The sequence below is a fragment of the Siniperca chuatsi genome, linkage group LG24, assembly GCF_020085105.1.
Source record: "Siniperca chuatsi isolate FFG_IHB_CAS linkage group LG24, ASM2008510v1, whole genome shotgun sequence".
Lineage (NCBI taxonomy): Eukaryota > Metazoa > Chordata > Actinopteri > Centrarchiformes > Sinipercidae > Siniperca > Siniperca chuatsi.
Window position 1 is genome coordinate 18,300,600 of NC_058065.1, and position 18,911 is coordinate 18,319,510.

The following is an 18,911-nucleotide window of genomic DNA, read 5'->3' on the forward strand; positions in this document are numbered from 1 at the left end:
AACTTGAACACTAATGTCAAAGCAGCCACAGCAACTAACACAGTCAACAACACTTTTTATTACAAGATAAATCAAATAAGATCATGTCAACATAACTAACAATTCATAAACCCACTAGGTTTTATAATACATTTGGCACAGAACCTAAATCTGAAATCTGAAATTAATTTACTCACAGTCCTCATACAAACACTTTTCACAATCGTTGACCATCTTGTGCAAATTCATGTCTCATTTCAGTTTATTTATTTATATAGCACCAATTCAACAGAAGTTATCTCACTGCACTTTCCCTAAAGAGCAGGTCTAGACCGTACTCTATAATAGTAATCACTTCTATCATTTGTGGTCTGATAAACAGTCAATTCATCAAATTCAATGCCATATCACTAGTTTCACCAAAATCAGTGAATAAAGTTATAAAGTTGTGTTTTTGTACAGTAGTCAGTGAGGCCCGAGCACCTTCTCACCTTTCTGCCACAAGTGGACAATGCAGATGCTCATGCAAGTGACGGCCTAACTGAAGCCCCACCTTGATGAGAGGACTGACAGATTGCATTTTCATGTTGACCTTAAAAGAGCGTGGTGACATGTAAATGTAAATGCAATAGACCAGGGGTGCTGTTTGGCTTATTGCATTTGAATATTGCCCACTGTACAGTAGGTTAAGTCTTTGAAAATGAAATGTCAAATGTCGTTTTGATTTTCAAATTGTTAGAAAATTTCATTTTCATTTTGACTTAAATATTGCTTGCATGAATGGAAAATCCGGTTACATTGTTTATATTGCATTTTCAAATTTGAATTAACATTTGAATATAGTCCACTGTACAGCGGGTTACAGCTTTGAAAATTAGTATGTGGAAATGAAAATTGGATTATTGCATTTTCATTTTTACTCAAATAACATACATAGAAAATTATAATGCTATTGTGGAATTACATTTTAACGTCCAAATTTACATTATCATTTTAATATAGTCCCTATAGACCCTATACGCTTCCATAGGAAGAGACAGCTAGATGTTGATAGTAATCAACCGAAAAAAAAATCATGGGCAGAGTGCGCAGGTAGGCAGGTAGGTAGGTAGGTAAGTAGACAGGCAGGTAGGCAAGACAATCATTTCATTCGGGCTGAATAAAATGACTGGTTGGGCTTATGCGACAGCCACAGATACTGATTACAGATTTTTCTCTTTTTTTGAGATGTATTGATTGCTGTCGGGATGTAAAAGAGAATTTCAACAAATATAAGAAAAAAATGCTTCTAAAATACATTACCTACCCTAGCTTTAATGTTAGAAAATGTTCATAATTCGTTTTTCACTTTGAAATGACTAAATATTATGTGTAGATTAGTAGGAAAAAATCCATAGATTTATTGAATTTTAATTTTAATTCCAGGCTATAGGTCAACATAATCTGAAAATTGTTCAAGGGGATGCATTAATTTTCTATCCACTATATATAATTTATCTGCTTTTTGGGGGAAGGGTCAGGGTTAAAATGGGGTTAAATTAGTGTTAATAACTCTTAGACATAAATGATCCTTGCACAAAACATATTTTAAAGATGTTTGATTTGTTGGATCTCTGTAAATGATATTATAAAGAGTACGGTCTAGACCTGTTCTATAGGAAAAGTGCAATGAGATAATTTCTGTTATGAATTGGCGCTATATAAATAAAACTGAATTGAATTGAATTACTTTTTAATTATAGAAAGCAGGAAGATATTTCAATTACACCCTTTACCTAGACATTGGTTACTTAAGGCACTCATTTCATCCTGGATGTCAGAGGAAGCTGACCACACTTGACACAAGTAATCTAGGTATAGTTTTAAATAGGAATGATGCCAGTTGATCTGCAAGGCTCAGGACCAATAGCTTTTGTTTTTAAATTGATCTGTATCAGCTCTAAAATCCTGATCCATTTCCAGTGTTCATTGTGAGTGACTGCACTGCGGTGCATGTTGTAAGCTAGTAAACCAAGCAGCAGCACACTGGTGTCTCTATTTGGACAACATTTCTCAGGTGGAGCAGCTGCTCTTGGTTGAAAAGTATATAAGAATGCTGAGAAGCAGCTGTCCAAATGATGTACAAACCTCCTTGTCACAACAAATCCACAATGACACTACTCTCTCCACAATTATTATACGAGCACTGCAGTATACTCCAACAACATCATCATAGGAAACTATTACAGGGCTATTTAGGGGTGGCAGTAGCTCAGTATGTACTTGGATTGGGAATCGGAGGATTGCCGGTTGAAATCTAGCACAGACCATTCGGTACGGTAGCTGGAGGTGCCAGTTCACCTCCTGAGCACTGCTGAATTACCCTTGAGCAAGACACTGAACCCCATAACTGCTTGGTGCTGTGCTATGAGGCAGAACCCATCACTCTCACATCTCTCCACAGGTCCAGTGTGTGCATGTGCGTGTATTTTCGGGCCTGTGTGTGTAAATGAAAACAAAATAATGAATTTAAAATTTTAAAATTGAATTTATTGATTAATAACGTAGTTCTTCTTCTTCTAAAGAAAAGCTGTGATGCAGGCTAGATTTTTATTAATTCAGAACTCAACAACTATCAAACATCTAACTTGCTAAGTGTGAACTGTGCAGCTGTATTATGGAGGAAAAAAATAAATATTACATCTGACTAAATATTAAGATTGAGATCAGAGACAAAAACAGTAAGTCACTTTCCAGCTGGGAAAGACAGTTTCCTTTTCATTGTCACTGATAAAAACCTGCCTTTTCCAAGGTCTGTGGGCTCAAAATTAGGGTTGGACATAGCTGGACACTAATCATGCTGACTAAGTGATCTGAGTGCTGAGGGCTCTCCTTATTTAGGAATGAGTTCAACAAAATTGTGGCAAAGATGCACCAGGATTTAGCCATTGCCAAAAAATAGTCATCAGGGCACATGCATGTATATACAGTGGTGTGAAAAAGTGCCCCCTTCCTGATTTCTTATTTTTTTGCATGTGCTCCTTGCACTTAAATGTTTCAGATCATCAAACAAATTTTAATATTAGTCAAAGATAACACAAGTAAACACAAAATGCATTTTTTAAATGAATTATTAAGGGAAAACAAAATCCCAACCTACATGGCCCTGTATGAGAAAGTGATTGCCCCACCTGTTAAAACATAACTTAACTGTGGTTTATCACACCTGAGTTCAATTTCTCTAGCCACACCCAGGCCTGATTACTGCCACACCTGTTCTCAATCAAGAAATCACTTAAATAGGACCTGCCTGACAAAGTGAAGTAGACCAAAAGATCTTCAAAAGCTGCCGAGATCCAAAGAAACAAATGAGAAAGAAAGTAATTGAGATCTATCAGTCTGGAAAAGGTTATAAAGCCATTTCTAAAGCTTTGGGACTCCAGTGAACCCCTATCCACAAATGGCGAAAACATGGAACAGTGGTGAACCTTCCCAGGAGTGGCCGGCCAACCAAAATTACCCCAAGAGAGCAGCGACGACTCATCCAAAAGACCCCACAACAACATCAAACAAAGAACTGCAGGCCTCACTTGCCTCAGTTAAGGTCAGTGTTCATGACTCCACCATAAGAAAGAGACTGGGCAAAAATGGCCTGCATGGCAGAGTTCCAAGACGAAAACCGCTACTGAGCAAAAAGAACATTAAGGCTCGTCTCATTTTTGCCAGAAAACATCTTGATGATCCCCAAGACTTTTGGGAAAATACTCTGTGGACTGACGAGACAAAAGGTGAACTTTTTGGAAGGTGTGTGTCCCATTACATCTGGCGTAAAAGTAACACTGCATTTCAGAAAAAGAACATCATACCAACAGTAAAATATGGTGGTGGTAGTGTGATGGTCTGGGGCTGTTTTGCTGCTTCAGGACCCGGAAGACTTGCTGTGATAAATGGAACCATGAATTCTGCTGTCTACCAAAAACTCCTGAAGGAGAATGTCCGGCCATCAGTTCGTGACCTCAAGCTGAAGCGAACTTCGGTTCTGCAGCAGGACAATGATCCAAAACACACCAGCAAGTCCACATCTGAATGGCTGAAGAAGAACAAAATGAAGGCTTTGGAGTGGCCTAGTCAAAGTCCTGACCTGAATCCTATTGAGATGCTGTGGCATGACCTTAAAAAGGCAGTTCATGCTCGAAAACCCTCCAATGTGGCTGAATTACAACACTTCTGCAAAGATGAGTGGGCCAAAATTCCTCCACAGCGCTGTAAAAGACTCATTGCAAGTTATCGCAAACACTTGATTGCAGTTGTTGCTGCTAAGGGTGGCAGGAAGCGGGCAAACACTTTTTCACACCACTGTATATATCCTCTGTCTGTAAATGGCCCCTGAGTTCAGGCACATCTACAAGTGGGACAATTATTTTCAAGTGGAACACATCAACTAGAACCCTGGCAGATATTAGCTTATCACAAATACATCATATTGCCATATGTGTCAGCCAAGTAACAAGGAATGCCAGTAGAGAAATGTCAAAGATGTGTCTGAGGTCCTTTAGAAACAGTGTCTCCATTAATTTGTCCACCACAGAGCAATGACAAGTTGATTTTTACACTTTAAAATAAGTACATTTGTTGGTCGGAATTCTTTAACCCTTCACTGGTCTTCTCAACCGTTTGAGCTGTGATGTCTTGACGAAAAATGTTTTCTACTTTACTCATCCTGACTGAGCCATCTCTAGCACTTGCTTGAAGCATGTGAGGCCAAAACAATTTCCAGAGTGCACTGCAGTTTTCAGGACCAGACCTTTTTATGTACCTTCCTTCCAGGAAGTTAGCAGCAGAAAAACCACTCTAAGCATGTCCTGTTTGCGGTTAAGTTTTCATAACTAATTCCATTTTTGTGATTTAGTTCCATTTCAGAGGGCTGACTGAACAGAATAATCTAAATTAATCCTCTGCAAACACTCTGATGACTTTGTAACAATTTTCCTAAAACATGCTCATCTGATTGGTAGAAGTGTCCATTAATGGTAAAGGTGAAAGGATATCTCATCAAGAAACTAGTGGAAAAAAATCCAGTTTTTTTCTGGGTGGGTCCGTATTAAAAATGTTTACCTTATGTGTCCATATTAAGTTAAGAAACAAATATCGGCCATTGTTATCATATTCTTAAACTTTAAACTCAGTGTCTACTGAGAACTAATATCAATACACTTTAATTACTCAGTTTTGATATCAGATTCTAAGTTTGTATTTGACTTCTTGCAGTAAGTTACATAGTGAAAAGTAATCAAGACATAACAAAATAACTCACATAATATTAAAAATGCATTCTCTTTGCGTCTTTGTTTTGATGGTATATAGTTCCAGGAATCCAGTATTATTTACTCTTGAAATCTATTATGAAGCCATTAAAATTGATGCCTACATAGGTCAAACAAAAGTTAAAAAAGATAACCACCAAAAAAGCATAGAAAAAACACAGTAACCCGTGACATGAGAGATTAGATCAACTCAAACTTAAATGTCTTCAGATACTTCAGAGTTTTGTCTTGTTCTAACCAGCACATTTATACAGCACAGGAGTCATCACAACAAAGTATAGGACAACGAGCAGCTCCAAAACAGACCAGTAATTTCAAACAGTAGCCCTCTGGGATTCATCTGACCTTCCCATGATGAGCGAACACTATCCTTCAAACAACAGCGCTGTTTTAAAGTCAGTATTTTACTCTAGTCTCCTAATACACAAACAGACTGACAGATGCCAGAGTGAAGCAGCAGGCACAGCACGGAGGAATACCTTTGCGCTCGGAGCGTTTCTTTCTCCTCCTCTTGAACCTGCGGCGGATCAGGCAGTAGTAGGCTGCTGTGGTGTGAGAGCTGTCCAGCAGCAGAGCCATGGCTCGGCTCACAGACTCGGATCTGTCCCCTCAGCTACCCTGCAGGCTCTGATGTGTTCCTCACTCTCAGCCTAATGCTAAGTATAGACACAGAGTATGCCCATTCAACTTTGGACAGAGAAAGGGAGGGAAGGGGAGGGAGGGGGAGGGACAGCCAGTCTACCATGAAACAGGCACAGAGCTGTTGGCACATTGGCTCGCCGTGGTAAATGGCTGTCAGATATATGGGCTGGGATGTCTCGTGGTCTCCTCCTCCTCCCTCCTCTGTCTCTCTCTGGCTTCCCTCTGCTCTCTCTTTCCACCCCCCCCCACTATCAAATCCATACCCTGGGCTATGATGAACTTGGCAAGCAAGCACTCTTGAAAAAATACCAAAAAGTGCCTTTTGAATATGCATTTGACACTTCATGAGACAAGTGTTTAGAGTAGCTGCAAAAGTGCTAAACACTGGGAAAAACAGCAAAAACATTAGAGGAAACGCTACTTAGTAATAGTGGATAAAACACCAAAAACTTCAACTGTAGTCTGATACTTTAATGAAATACTAATATCAAACACCTGTAATGGCTTTATGATCATACTCATTTAATAAAAACAATTCCTAAAGTAAAGTATAAGGCTGTGTGCCCTGGGTAAAAAAAAATGCAGCTCACACATTCATTTCAATGAGCCCCATGAGTTGGCACCGTGTGCAGACGCAAAAGGCTCTGGCAAAAGACTTGAACCTAGCTCAACTTGTGTTGGCCAATCAAACACACACAAGGGCACATTGCTAGTAATTACTTTGAAAGGCGTAATACTACTGTTTATACAGAGATGGAGGATAAAATGATTGTCACTGTTATAACTTTCCACAGTTGTAAAATCCTGTCTTAAGAGTATTACAGACCACTTTAGTGTCTGATAAACCTTCAAACTCATGGATCTACTACTCACAGCAGCAGCCTTCTTGGACTACAGGATGTTCCATCGTCTCACTGCTGCCTGAATCAACACAACCCACTGCATTTTTTTAAAGCTGCACTCATCAATATTTGTATATAAACGGTGGATCAATTATCAGTATGTGAAATGTGAAGGGTTGCTTGCAGTGACAAACAAACTTTACCATTTATCACCACCTCTGCAGCTCTGAAGAGCTTTTTAGCTCTTTTTGTTTTGCTCATTGTTTTAGCTTTACAGCCCTCAGTAGTTTTGGTTCAGTCTCAGCGCTCTCACCAGCCTCACCAGTTTTCACTGAAGAAGATATACGCTTCTGGTAAAAGTCTAGTCTACACCAAAATCAACCATGTGTCCCTGTAGATCATTGGCTCCGGTGGAGGAAAACCTGCATGCATAATGTTTAGTCATATTAGACCACTAGCATCTTAAAAATGATATAATTAGTCATAGTCATGAGGAGTACTATTCAGCCTGCGAAAATAGTTGTCTTCTGTGGCTCTGGAAGAGCTTTCTCAAGTCTGAGAAAAGAATTTCAGCTTAAGCTTGGAGACTACAAACGTTTAGAGCAAGAAAGCCTGTTATACGCAGGTCTGACAAAACATGTCACTGAGTTGGATGCAGCCTTGCTGGAGCTTGACCCACCCCAGGGAGTAAAGGTCTGGATATCTCTGCCTTCTTAAATGATATCTCTAATGAGTCCCCTAACTTTATGAAAGTGCAACCCTAAATCACTGGAGTACTGCATTAAAGTAAGATCCTTTGTATAGGATTTGAAAATGTCTCACTTTGGTGACACCTAGTGATAGTGCCAGAAATGTCCACTATGCCCCATATGCAGAGAATAATCTGGTTAACACAAACCTGAGAGTGTTACATGTTTTGTTGTATGATATAACTTTACACCTGTTCTTATTTCAACTGTGAATTTTGAAGCTGTATTATATTAGATTTCAGTGTGGGTGGTTAACAAAAACATTAATCAGCTGCAAAAACACCACAGGACAATTGTAGTGAGAACCCACGGTGGAGGTAACTCCCAGGACTGTCCTACAAATACATCACACACAACACTCTCTTGTGTGTGTTGATATTTGTACAATATGAATTCATGGTGTTCTATTATTTTCTATTTCCTTTGCATTGTAAATGTAGGAAGACAGGTTTTATTAAATAGAGATTAGTTGTAAAATTCTGCATTCATACATAATTTGGAGGCATGTGATTCGCTGTGGCGACCCCTGAAAGGGAACAGCCGAAAGGAAAAGAGAGAGACATGTTCAAGGAAAACATGCGATGACAGTTTGAAAGTCAGCACTGCCCCCTTGTGTGGCTACAGTGAAATTATAACATCTCAGCTGAGTAGACACTAGCACTTTTTTTTATTACCCAGGTATTGTTATGAGGATAATTCTTACTAGACCCTCCTTGGGGAAACAGACCTCCCCCACAGCAGACATTTGGAACAGAGGAACAGGTGTTCCACAGTTTAGCTGTTCCAGTTCCAGGGTCCTGGTATTGTGCTGGACATCATTAATGATATTAGTTAACCTGTGCTTTTCCCTCTATGACAGGGCAAAAGGTCTACATTGAGAAAGATCTACTGGGTCCTTGTAAAATTGAACCCTAACCCTAAACAGAAGGGTATAAACATAAGGAAGCTGATTGGCAGGAGACCTGATCAGCCTTCAAATAACCCACTTGGTACCAGACTCTCCACAGGTTACATACACTCAGTGTCAATGTGTTAATGCACTGAGTGTCAGTTAGACCTGCACGGCCTCATTTCCACACTTCACTATCAAGGCCCTGGACCTCCTCCCAGGGAACTCAGTGGAATCTTTTAGGTGAAAATGACAGATGTTGAGCTGTTTCAAAGGCTCACCCTCCAAGGAACTGCAGTACAGTTGAATTAAAAGAAATCCTACCTAATATTCCTCCTTCAGTACACTCCCCGATCAAAGGACATGCAATGTGTCAAAGAGGAACGGCAGACTGTTCACAACTAAACTTAACTGAAACCTTGTCTATTAAAAAGCCCTGAAATATTCCATAATGGACATGGTCCTGTACACTACACTGGATGTCTGTGTAAACGGACATGTTTCACACATCAGTGTGCTGGTGGGCACGTACAGACCCTCATGGAGTAACTGACAAAATGGAAGTAAAGTGGATCCTCATGGATTAAGCGGATGCAGAAAGTATAATTTGCTGTTTAAAAAGGTCAGTATGTCCTGGACTGGAGGAGGCCTCATTAAAAAAGGAAACATATAACTCAAGCACAGGGGTGGGCGATATGGCCTTAAAATAACGTCAACGTAATATTGCAAGGTATTTTTGCAATACCTGTGACAAAGTGACAACATTTTTACTCACACATCGCCTCCTAAATATGACTGACAGCCATTCGCCTTGACTTTTCCCAACTTGTAAAAATGTTTTCCCAAAGTGGAGTGAGATAGCGTCTCTGCCCGTCTTCTCTGAAGGTTAATATTATCAAACCTCTTCCACACACGTCATTGCCTTTTTTGGGACTAACTCCTCCACAGCAGGACCAACAGCAAAGTTACTTTAAATTGTATCCACGCTTCTTGCTGGATTTTTACCACATTCAAAATGACACCGGTCTTAAACGATATGATATGGTACAATCGAAATCAGTACAGAGCAGTGAGAGTGTAGAAGGTTCTGCATACCCGTGGTAAACCCCCACAGGTGTTTTCACTTTTTTGGTGTGGGTGTGTACAGCCTGCTTGAGTGACATCGCCCTTCTGATACATGCCCTTTGATTCTGCCCACCTTCACCCAGCAGTCCGATCAGCCAGAAGTGAAGACACCTGTGTAGGTGTGCACAGCCCTCACGTTGTTTGGCTGATTACAGCCCACAGGGTGGAGCTGCTGAGGCCTGTTTCTACAGTAGTTCCTAACGTTGGTAAGGACTGCAGCATATATGATTAATTATAGAGATTTTCATTATATAAATTCAGCTAAAGCAAATTAGTGCAACAACAATGATGGAAATGCAAATGTATCAGTTCATGCTACAGTGTAATGCAGTCCTACTACACTTAAATAGTCAAATTCCCATTAAGCTTTAATGCCAGACTTAGGATCAGCCAATGCTTTAAAGGGGCATTCCATCAATTTGAAACATAAAAGGCCCATTTACTAGCCGTGAGGAGTACTAGTTTACCTGTGAAAACAGTTGTATAAAGTCTTCTGTGGCTCTGGGGGAGCTTTGTCAAGTCTGAGGAAATAACCCTGGTGATGTCATAGTGATGTCATCAGCCTTAGCTTGGTCATGGAGACACAAAGCCTGTGTTCCAAACTTGATGGCATAAAGTTTGAAAGATGTGGACATTTACTAGGCAGAGAGGATCTAAGCAAAAGATGCATTATGGGAAATGTAGGATCCAGTGTTTTTGGAGTTTGACTCACACTCTGGACTAAAAATCTCTCGGCGTCTGCTGCTTCAGCTATGACTATTCTTTTTTATCTGCCTCTTGTGAGTCCCCTGACTCTATGGGCATGCAATACTAATTTGCTTGAATGCCTCTAATATTCCATTTAAACATAACATAAACATTCAGTAAAAAGGGAAATAGACATGCAGAGTCAGTCAACCTGGTTAATGTATTCTTCAGGGTCTGGAAGGACTTCACCAATACTGTGCTCTGAAATAAAGAAAACACTTATGATGAAATTGCAGTTCACAGACTCGATATTAACACATATTTGTACAGCAAAAGAGAAGACATAGCTATATAAAGGATCAGAAAAGCAGGTAAAAAGGTGATACATGGGAGCAATCCTTATATCATAAATTAGGTCTGGTCCTATCAGTGTCATAAGAGTCCACTCCAAAGACACGGACTATCAGCACAGATCTAGGCTGTTAACCAGGTCCAAGAGGATCAGCCACATCACACCTGTTTTAGCCTCTTTACACTGGCTCCCTGTTTGTTTTAGGATTGATTTTAAGATCTTCTTGATTACTTTTAAGGCTCTTCATGGCTCCAGATTATATTTTAGACCTTGTAATCCCTTATGAACCTTTACGTAGTTTGAGATCTTCGGGCAGGGGTCTTCTGTCTGTTCCTGAGTCCAGGATGAAAACTAAGGGGGACAGAGCTTTGGCCATCAGGGCCCCGAGGCTCTGGAGCAACTTGCTGAAGACATCAGGCTGTCTGAGTCAGCGTCTTTGTTTAAGTCTCTTCTCAAAACACATTTTTATCGGAAAGCAGATCCAGATTTTACCTGAACTGTCTGTTTATTTTAGTGTTTTTATGTATTTTATGTATTTCATCATTCACTGGTATTTTATTTCTCTCTCTGTGAAGCACTTTGTTCTTTGTTTTGATAAGTGCTCTATAAATAAAGTTTTATTATTATTTATTATTATAAATCATCAGCTTCAGTCCTAAAACATGCAGCCTTGCATCTGTAGGCTTAAAGGTCCAGTGTGTAACATTTAGGAGGAGCTGTTGGCAGAAATGGAATATAATATTTATAAGTGTGTTTTCATTAGTGCATAATCACCTCAAAATAAGAATCGTTGTGTTTTCGTTACCTTAGAATGAGCCCATTATCTCTACAGAGGGAGCGGGTCCCCTTCCACAGAGGCCACCATGTTGCACCGCCATGTTTCTACAGTAGCCCAGAACGGACAAACCAAACACCGGCTTTAGATAGGGCCATTTTTCACGACTTTTGCAGCCACCGTAGTTTCTCCTACACGCTTGGAAGGGGAGGGTGAGGCGAGAGGTATTCAAATGGTTGCAAACTGCAATTTCACCGCTAGAAGAGACTAAATCCTCCACACTGGACCTTTAAGGACAATCAGTTCTTGTTGAGATTACAGTGAGCGGCCTGTAGGTGGAGCAGCAGTACTTTGCATCTCCACACTGGAAGGAACAGATTGAATTACATGTGATATCCCTTGTTCCCTCACTGTTCCCTCTCCACCCACTATATGAATCCTAACATTGATCACAGCTGGAGCTTGTTATTAGGAAGAAACAGATTCCAATATTTCAACATACAAGAGGAAGCAATGCAGTCAGTTCATGATCTCAGCTGTTGTGCTGACAAGCAGAGAGCACGCACAGTCAGAGAGATAATATTCAAAGAGTACAATTATACGATACTCAGAGGAGCTTTTTGTGTCAGTCTCACAGAGACACAGCTCTGAAACCTTCAGGGTGTCACAAGATTTCATTAAGTTAGTTCTGTTTAATCAAGTTAAAGAAAAGACTTTCTGGTGTCTATTAGAGTGAAATTCTTTTTTTAAATACTGTATGTCAGTTCTGTCTTATCGCTGAAATGAGGGATATTCCTGGAGCCATGCCTCAGGGTGATCCTTGCTTGGGTGACCCCATTTTTGGAACAGTCCAAAACCCAACATGGGATCATGGCTGTGGGCTTGTTTGACTTCTACCTCTCTGCGAGGTGAAGGTCAGAAGTCAAGTGTGATGCCATGTGGACAGAGGCAGATCTAGGCATGGGAACCTTGACAGTAAAAACTGATGATATGATGAAATTGGTTATTGTAATTTTCACAATAATGGTAGTATAAAAAAACCCAATTGCTAGCCTCCACTGTATTGTTAATACACTAGCCTTATACTTAAATTCATGTTTTTATATGTTTTTACATGTTTTACCTTATGAAAGATACTGTTGTTAACTATTTGCATTTTAACTACAAACAGCACTGTCCCTTACTGTGTTACTTCTGACTGATGCTTGATTCTAGCGTCTCCACTTTTAAAGGTAAGGCCACCTGACGATTTGCTGCTGCTCGTTAGGTTTATTGCTCTGAGTACATATTGAAGGTGACTCAGATGAGCAAATGAACATTTCTAACTCCTCTCTTTGCCTCTCTAGACTATGGTGGCTGGACAGACACGGTTCAGAGATTTTAGTAAGAAAATCATCCTTTAAGATTTTGAAAAGTGGGGGGGAGACATGTCCACCCCATCCTCAGTCTAAATTATGCCCTTGCAAACATCCAGTGAGGTTTCTCTGCGGGCTAGCTGGTCTCACACTATTTGACAGTGAAGATCTTTGGTAGGGCCTCAGGACTGAGCCGCTGCTCCTTTGCATTGAGAACATAAAACAGGTCCAGGCACCCAGTAACGATGCCTACTGGCCATCTCCTTTTGGAGAGACTCAGCAGCGGTGGGGGGACTGCATCTCCCAGCTTGGGTGTACTGGGTAAGTGACTTGAAAATGAAAGAATGAATGAAAGCATGACTTCAAATATAATGTAGGTTTGTGTGACTGGGTTGACTTTTCACCCAAAGTTGTAATCAAAAACAAGTAGAGAGGGTTTTACTAAATTACACTGAATGACATCCAATAATTACCAAATAAAAGTTAAGTTTCAGTTTCCCATCTGTCCTTCTGTTCATTTGTGCTCTCTCTCTCTATTTCTCTCTGGTTTGCACACTTTCTAGCTCTCAGTCAGGCAGCGGCCAACCCACATCCAAGACTGTGATGTAGGCTTGGCCTGCGTCGCTCTGAGTATGAAAACACACTGCAGTGAATGAAAGGCATTACCCACCCCACCTGGTGGATCCGACCACGGGACACTAAAATTACTGGGCTGAAGACAAATTAAAACTTCTTATTAAAGAAAAGTAAAAGAGGAGAGATGAGTGAATGTAGTATTTTAGTAAAAATGTACTATTTGTATAATGAGTAATGCCCACAGTTATAAAATCTGCATGTCACAACTTTGATTTGTTTGTTGGGATTGTTCACTCTTCTACTAACAAAAACATATCCATTAGAATAATCTGAAGGATGCTATAATTACATAAATAATCTTAAGTTAGCAGCTTTAATTTCAAGACATTTTAAGGTATTTCCAATTGCATTATTAAAAAAGTACCTTTACTTGATGGGTGGATCACTCAATTAGCAGCACATGAAAAATTGTCATGTAAGTTATTAAATAGGGGCCATAATTATTATTATGGTAAATAATAGTTATTTAATTAATTATTATATTAAATGGTAAAAATAGGAATCATTATTTATTAGGCCCCATTAATGGGTGCCAATAGCCTTTTTTCCTTTTTCCTTCCAATTATTTACTTAATGATGAAACTGCATACATTTTTGCCCTTTTTTCCTAATGCTCCTGTATTTTACTCACAGTTCCCTCTGAAAACCCCTTTTCAGCTTTCTTTCCTATTTTTCTTCTTTTGTGCATAGGTTTGCATGTTTGTTTTCTTGTAACCCTTTTCCCCTCTTTCTCATTCTTACATATATTCATTTGTTGTATTAAGAAAATGCTGGTTATACACTTGTGGAAAATAATAAAATACTGAGGTATTGAGGTGTTATTGAGTAACAGGCTTACATTAGGAAACTTCAGTTTCATTTCCACTTTGGTTATAGCAGACACACCAAATCAAAACAGTACACACCATAAACCCACAATTAGCCTAAATGCTAATGCATGCACCACACTCCATCCCTGATGCCCACACACAAATTAAACAAAGAATGTGTGATGCTTAGTTTAGACTACAGGACGGACTTTCTGCACTTGACCTGAAACAACACACACAATCACCATCTGGAGAACTACTGTCCTCTCCTCCAACACTAACAGAGACCAGCAGCGAGCTTTAGCAGAGCACTTCAACAGCACTTTAATCAGGTTCACCCAAATCAAAGAAAGCGATCACAGCCAGGGTTGTGATTAAGACAAGCCTCTGATTTTAATCAAAGAAAAACGTCTAGAGTGAGCAGATATCTGTTTGGATAAGGACATGAAAAACAGCAGCAGGAGCCAAGGTCGCACTGAATGACAGAGTAAACACGGGCTTCACTGTGGACTCATTTTACTGTCGATTACACAACACCAACACAATTACATTCACATAATTTGCTCTTCCGTTTCCTAATTCATTAAATTATTGAGTTTACTGCTTTTGCTCATTTTGATTTTGTAAATTCTGCCTCATATACAATACTTTTTCAAATTAAAAACGGTATTATTGTATTGTACAAAGACCCTTAAACAAAGGAAAGCTCGCTGGACCACAGATACACTAAAAGAAGTCTAGTCGAGCCAAAAATGCATCTGCAGTCAAGTATTTGAACTCGACGTGTCCTCAGTGTCAATCACAGAGCACTTCACCTCTCTAAAATGGAAACAAACTGTGTCTCAGCTGCTGGGTCAGCATCAGGACATCCTGACAGGGTGTCAAACACACACACACACACACACACACACTCACATAGAAAAACTGGTTGCTTTATCAAATATACTGGGTGGCAGTTTGATGGACCAGGTCAGTGTTAGGTAGAGAAGTATGTAAAAGCTGATGAGGACACTATTGTTACGAACAGACCAACCGGAGACAAGGGTAAGGATACTGAGAGTTTATTATACACACAGCAGGAATGTAGTGGAGAGAAGATACTGTCCTTTTTCTTACTGATGGTAGTGGTGTGTGGCCACAGAGGCGCCACACACCGAAGACGGGGAACACACAGGAGCTCCGGACACAGGAGACAGACGGGAGCCAGGATCAGGAGCGGCCCACTCTGGTGAGACGAGACAGACTAGAGCCTGGAGTTCGAGTGGCACGATGTGGATACCGCAGATTGATCGAAGCTGGGATTCGGAGTTCTTGGGGGTAAATTCCAATAATCGTTGTGGTGAGTCCGTGATGCATATACTTGTAGACCGCTAAGATCTGTTCTTAGTATAAACGAGACCGGACACTAACTGAGCTGAAGAGCTGGGTTTTATGGGGAGTAGAGTGACTGATTAAGTGCAGGTGTGTAATGGTTGACAGGTGTTGGGAATTAGTACTCCGGTGAGGGAGTGCGGTGTGGCTGTGATGAGGTGGAGCCTGGCGTGTCTGTAACAGTACCCCCTCACGGTCCGCTCCTGAGGACCGGGAACCCCGACGTCGCGGCGGCCGTCCTCTTCCTCGGGGGCTGGGCGATCCGGATGATCTGCGTGGAATTCCGTCAGAAGAGAAGGGTCGAGAATGTCATGTCGGGAACCCATGACCTCTCCTCTGGACCGTACCCTCCCAATCCACCAGATATTCCAGAAGGCCACCACGGCGTCGGGAGTCCAAGACCTCGCGGACCTGGTAAGCGGTACCATCCTCTAAGAGAAGCGGTAAGGGGGCATCTGTCATTTCGCCAGGCTCTGTGGAGACAGGAACAGAAGGATAAAATGGTTTCAGTAATGAGACATGGAAAGTAGGATGGATTTTGTACTGGGCTGGTAACTGGAGTTTATATGTGACAGGGTTGATCTGTTCGATTATGGTAAAGGGGCCAATGAATCTGGGACTTAGCTTTCTGCAGGGCAGGCGCATCCTGATGTCGCGAGTGGATAGCCAGACCTTCTGGCCGGGTAGGTATCTTGGAGTGGTGGATCTCCTAAGATCGGCCGTCAGCCTGCGCCTGCAGAGTGCTCTCCGTAGTTGATGATGAGCTGCGTCCCAGACCCTCTCGCTCTCTCGGAACCAGTGATCCACAGCTGGAACTTCTGAGGGTTCCCCAGACCATGGGAAGAGAGGGGGCTGGTAACCGAGTACGCACTGGAAGGGAGTGAGTCCAGTGGATGGTTGACATAGGGAGTTCTGGGCGTACTCGGCCCAGCCCAGGTGCTGGTTCCAAGAGTCCTGGTGGTCATGGCAGAAGGTACGTAAGAAACGCCCAATGTCCTGAATCTTCCTCTCCGTCTGACCGTTGCTCTGAGGATGGTAGCCAGAGGAGAGGCTGACGGTCACACCCAGGAGGGAAAAGAAGGCTTTCCAGAACCGGGAGATGAATTGTGGCCCTCGATCAGAAACTATATCCTCCGGTAACCCGTAGTACCGAAAGACATGGTTAAAGATGCATTCGGCAGTCTCCATAGCCGTGGGCAGTCCTCGAAGAGGGATGAGGCGGCAGGACTTCGAGAACCGGTCCACGACTACAAGGACACAGGTGTGATTGTCTGAAGGAGGGAGATCTGTGATGAAGTCCACCCCCAGGTGTGACCAGGGTCTATTGGGCGTCGCCAGGGGACAGAGTTTGCCTGCGGGAAGATGACGTGGAGATTTAGATATGGCACATTCTGTACAACCCTGGACGTACCTTCTCACATCCCTCGCCATGCTTGGCCACCAGAAGCGTTCCCGTAGCAGCGAGAGGGTTCCATTGGCCCCTGGGTGACCAGTGCCCAACGAGGTATGAGAAGTATGGATGAGTTGATTACGCTGGAGTCTCGGAACGTACTGTAGACCGGGGGGACAGCCCGGCGGAGTACTGGTGGAGACATTGGAGGAGGGAACTGAGTTCTCGGACCATAGTATGGGATTGACGAACACGTGCTGAGGTATAATGGGTTCAGGGTCATCTGTAGTGATCTCGGGAGCGTGTAGCCGGGACAAAGCATCTGCCTTGATGTTCTTTGAACCGGGACGGTAAGAGATCTGGAAATGGAATCTGGTAAAAAACAAAGCCCAACGTGCCTGGCGGGGGTTAAGACGTTTGGCCTGTTTAATATACTCCAGATTTTTATGATCAGTTAGAACCGTAAAGGGGTGCTGGGCGCCCTCCAACCAATGCCTCCATTCCTCTAAGGCCAACTTCACGGCCAGCAGTTCTCGGTCACCGATGTCGTAGTTCATCTCCGCCGGGCTGAGTTTCCGGAAAAGAAAGCACATGGGTGGAGTTTAGCTGGGTTACCATGAGGTTGGGATAGCACCGCTCCTACCCCAGTCGTGAGGCGTCTACTTCGACTGTAAATGGTTTTTCTGGATCTGGATGAGTAAGGAGCGGTGCGCTGGAGAAGGTCCTCTTGAGGAGGTCAAAAGCTTCTTGAGCAGCTGGTGGCCAGGACAGAGACTTGGGCTTATTATGTAGGAGGTTGGTTAAGGGATGGACTATCTTGCTGTAATTGCGGATGAAGCGACGGTAAAAGTTTGCGAACCCCAGAAATCGTTGCAGTTCCTTTACCGTAGTTGGTGTGGGCCAATTCGGATGGAATCCACCTTCCCCTCGTCCATCTGGATGCCACTACCACTGATGACGTAACCAAGGAACTGCACAGTAGTCTGATGGAATTCGCACTTCTCAGCCTTGAGAAAGAGGTGATGACTTCTCAGGCGTTCTAGGACCTCCGCAACATGTAGGAGATGATCCTCTGGGCTCCGGGAGTAGATCAGTATGTCGTCTATGTACACGATTACGAATTTGTGAAGGAACTCCCGGAGTACCTCATGAATGAAGTCCTGGAAGACGGAGGGGCATTGGCCAGACCGTAGGGCATTACCAGGTACTCATAATGGCCCGTAGGTGTCACGAATGCCGTCTTCCATTCGTCCCCCTCACGTATTCGGATCAGGTTGTAGGCGCTGCGGAGGTCCAACTTGGTGTAGATAGTGGCACCGCGTGAGTTGTTCCAGCGCAGCAGGGACAAGGGGAAGTGGATACCGGAACTTGACTGTGATCTTGTTGAGGGCTCGATAATCCACACAGGGCCGCAAGCCTCCATCCTTTTTGGCCACGAAGAAGAAGCTTGAGGCTGCTGGAGAAGTGGACGGTCTGATGTAACCCTGAGCGAGGGCTTCCTCGATGTACTCCCCATGGCTTTCTGTTCCGGAATGGACAACGGATAGATCTTTCCATGGGGCACTGGTTCACCCGGGATGAGGTCTATTGCGCAGTCCCATGGCCGGTGCGGTGGCAACTGAGAGGCTCTCTTAGGGCAGAAGACATCCTTATAGGCGGAATAGCATGGCGGAATCTCCACTGACTGCTTCTCTCTGGGACTTTCGACGGATGTGGTGCACAAGGGGAGACTCTGAAGGCGGGCTGTCGATGGTTTGGGTTGGCGAGGGAAGCAGCCAGGGAAACAGGACTGACCCCATTTCAGGACTTCTCCTGTAGCCCAAGAAACGATGGGGTCGTGGTGTTCCAACCATGGGCGCCCTAAGATTACCTCTACAGTTGAACCCTCCAGAACCATTAAACGCTGTTGTTCCTCATGCAGCAGGCCTACCCGGATGGTGACAGGATAGGTAGCCCTCTGTATGCCACGGCGACCGATGGATTTTCCAGTTATGGCTCGGACTTGGT

At 42.6% G+C, this 18,911-nt stretch overlaps 1 protein-coding gene across 7 annotated transcripts in view; it reads right to left on the reverse strand.

The window, feature by feature from the left end:
* Positions 1-18,911, reverse strand: part of LOC122872121 (double-stranded RNA-specific editase 1-like) — a 106,181-nt gene that overhangs the window by 41,650 nt on the left and 45,620 nt on the right. For 2 of the 7 annotated variants that reach the window (XM_044187897.1, XM_044187894.1), the window contains one exon: positions 10,428-10,477. The exons of 3 other annotated variants lie outside the window; for them this stretch is intronic. Coding sequence is in view for 1 of the 4 variants with exons in the window: in XM_044187892.1 (XP_044043827.1) it covers positions 5,762-5,861 (100 nt within the window). In the remaining 3 variants the exon portion in view is untranslated. Of the gene's footprint in view, positions 1-5,761; positions 6,054-10,427; positions 10,478-18,911 lie in introns of those variants that run through there. 2 more of the 7 variants (XR_006377026.1, XM_044187892.1) reach the window with 2 other exon arrangements.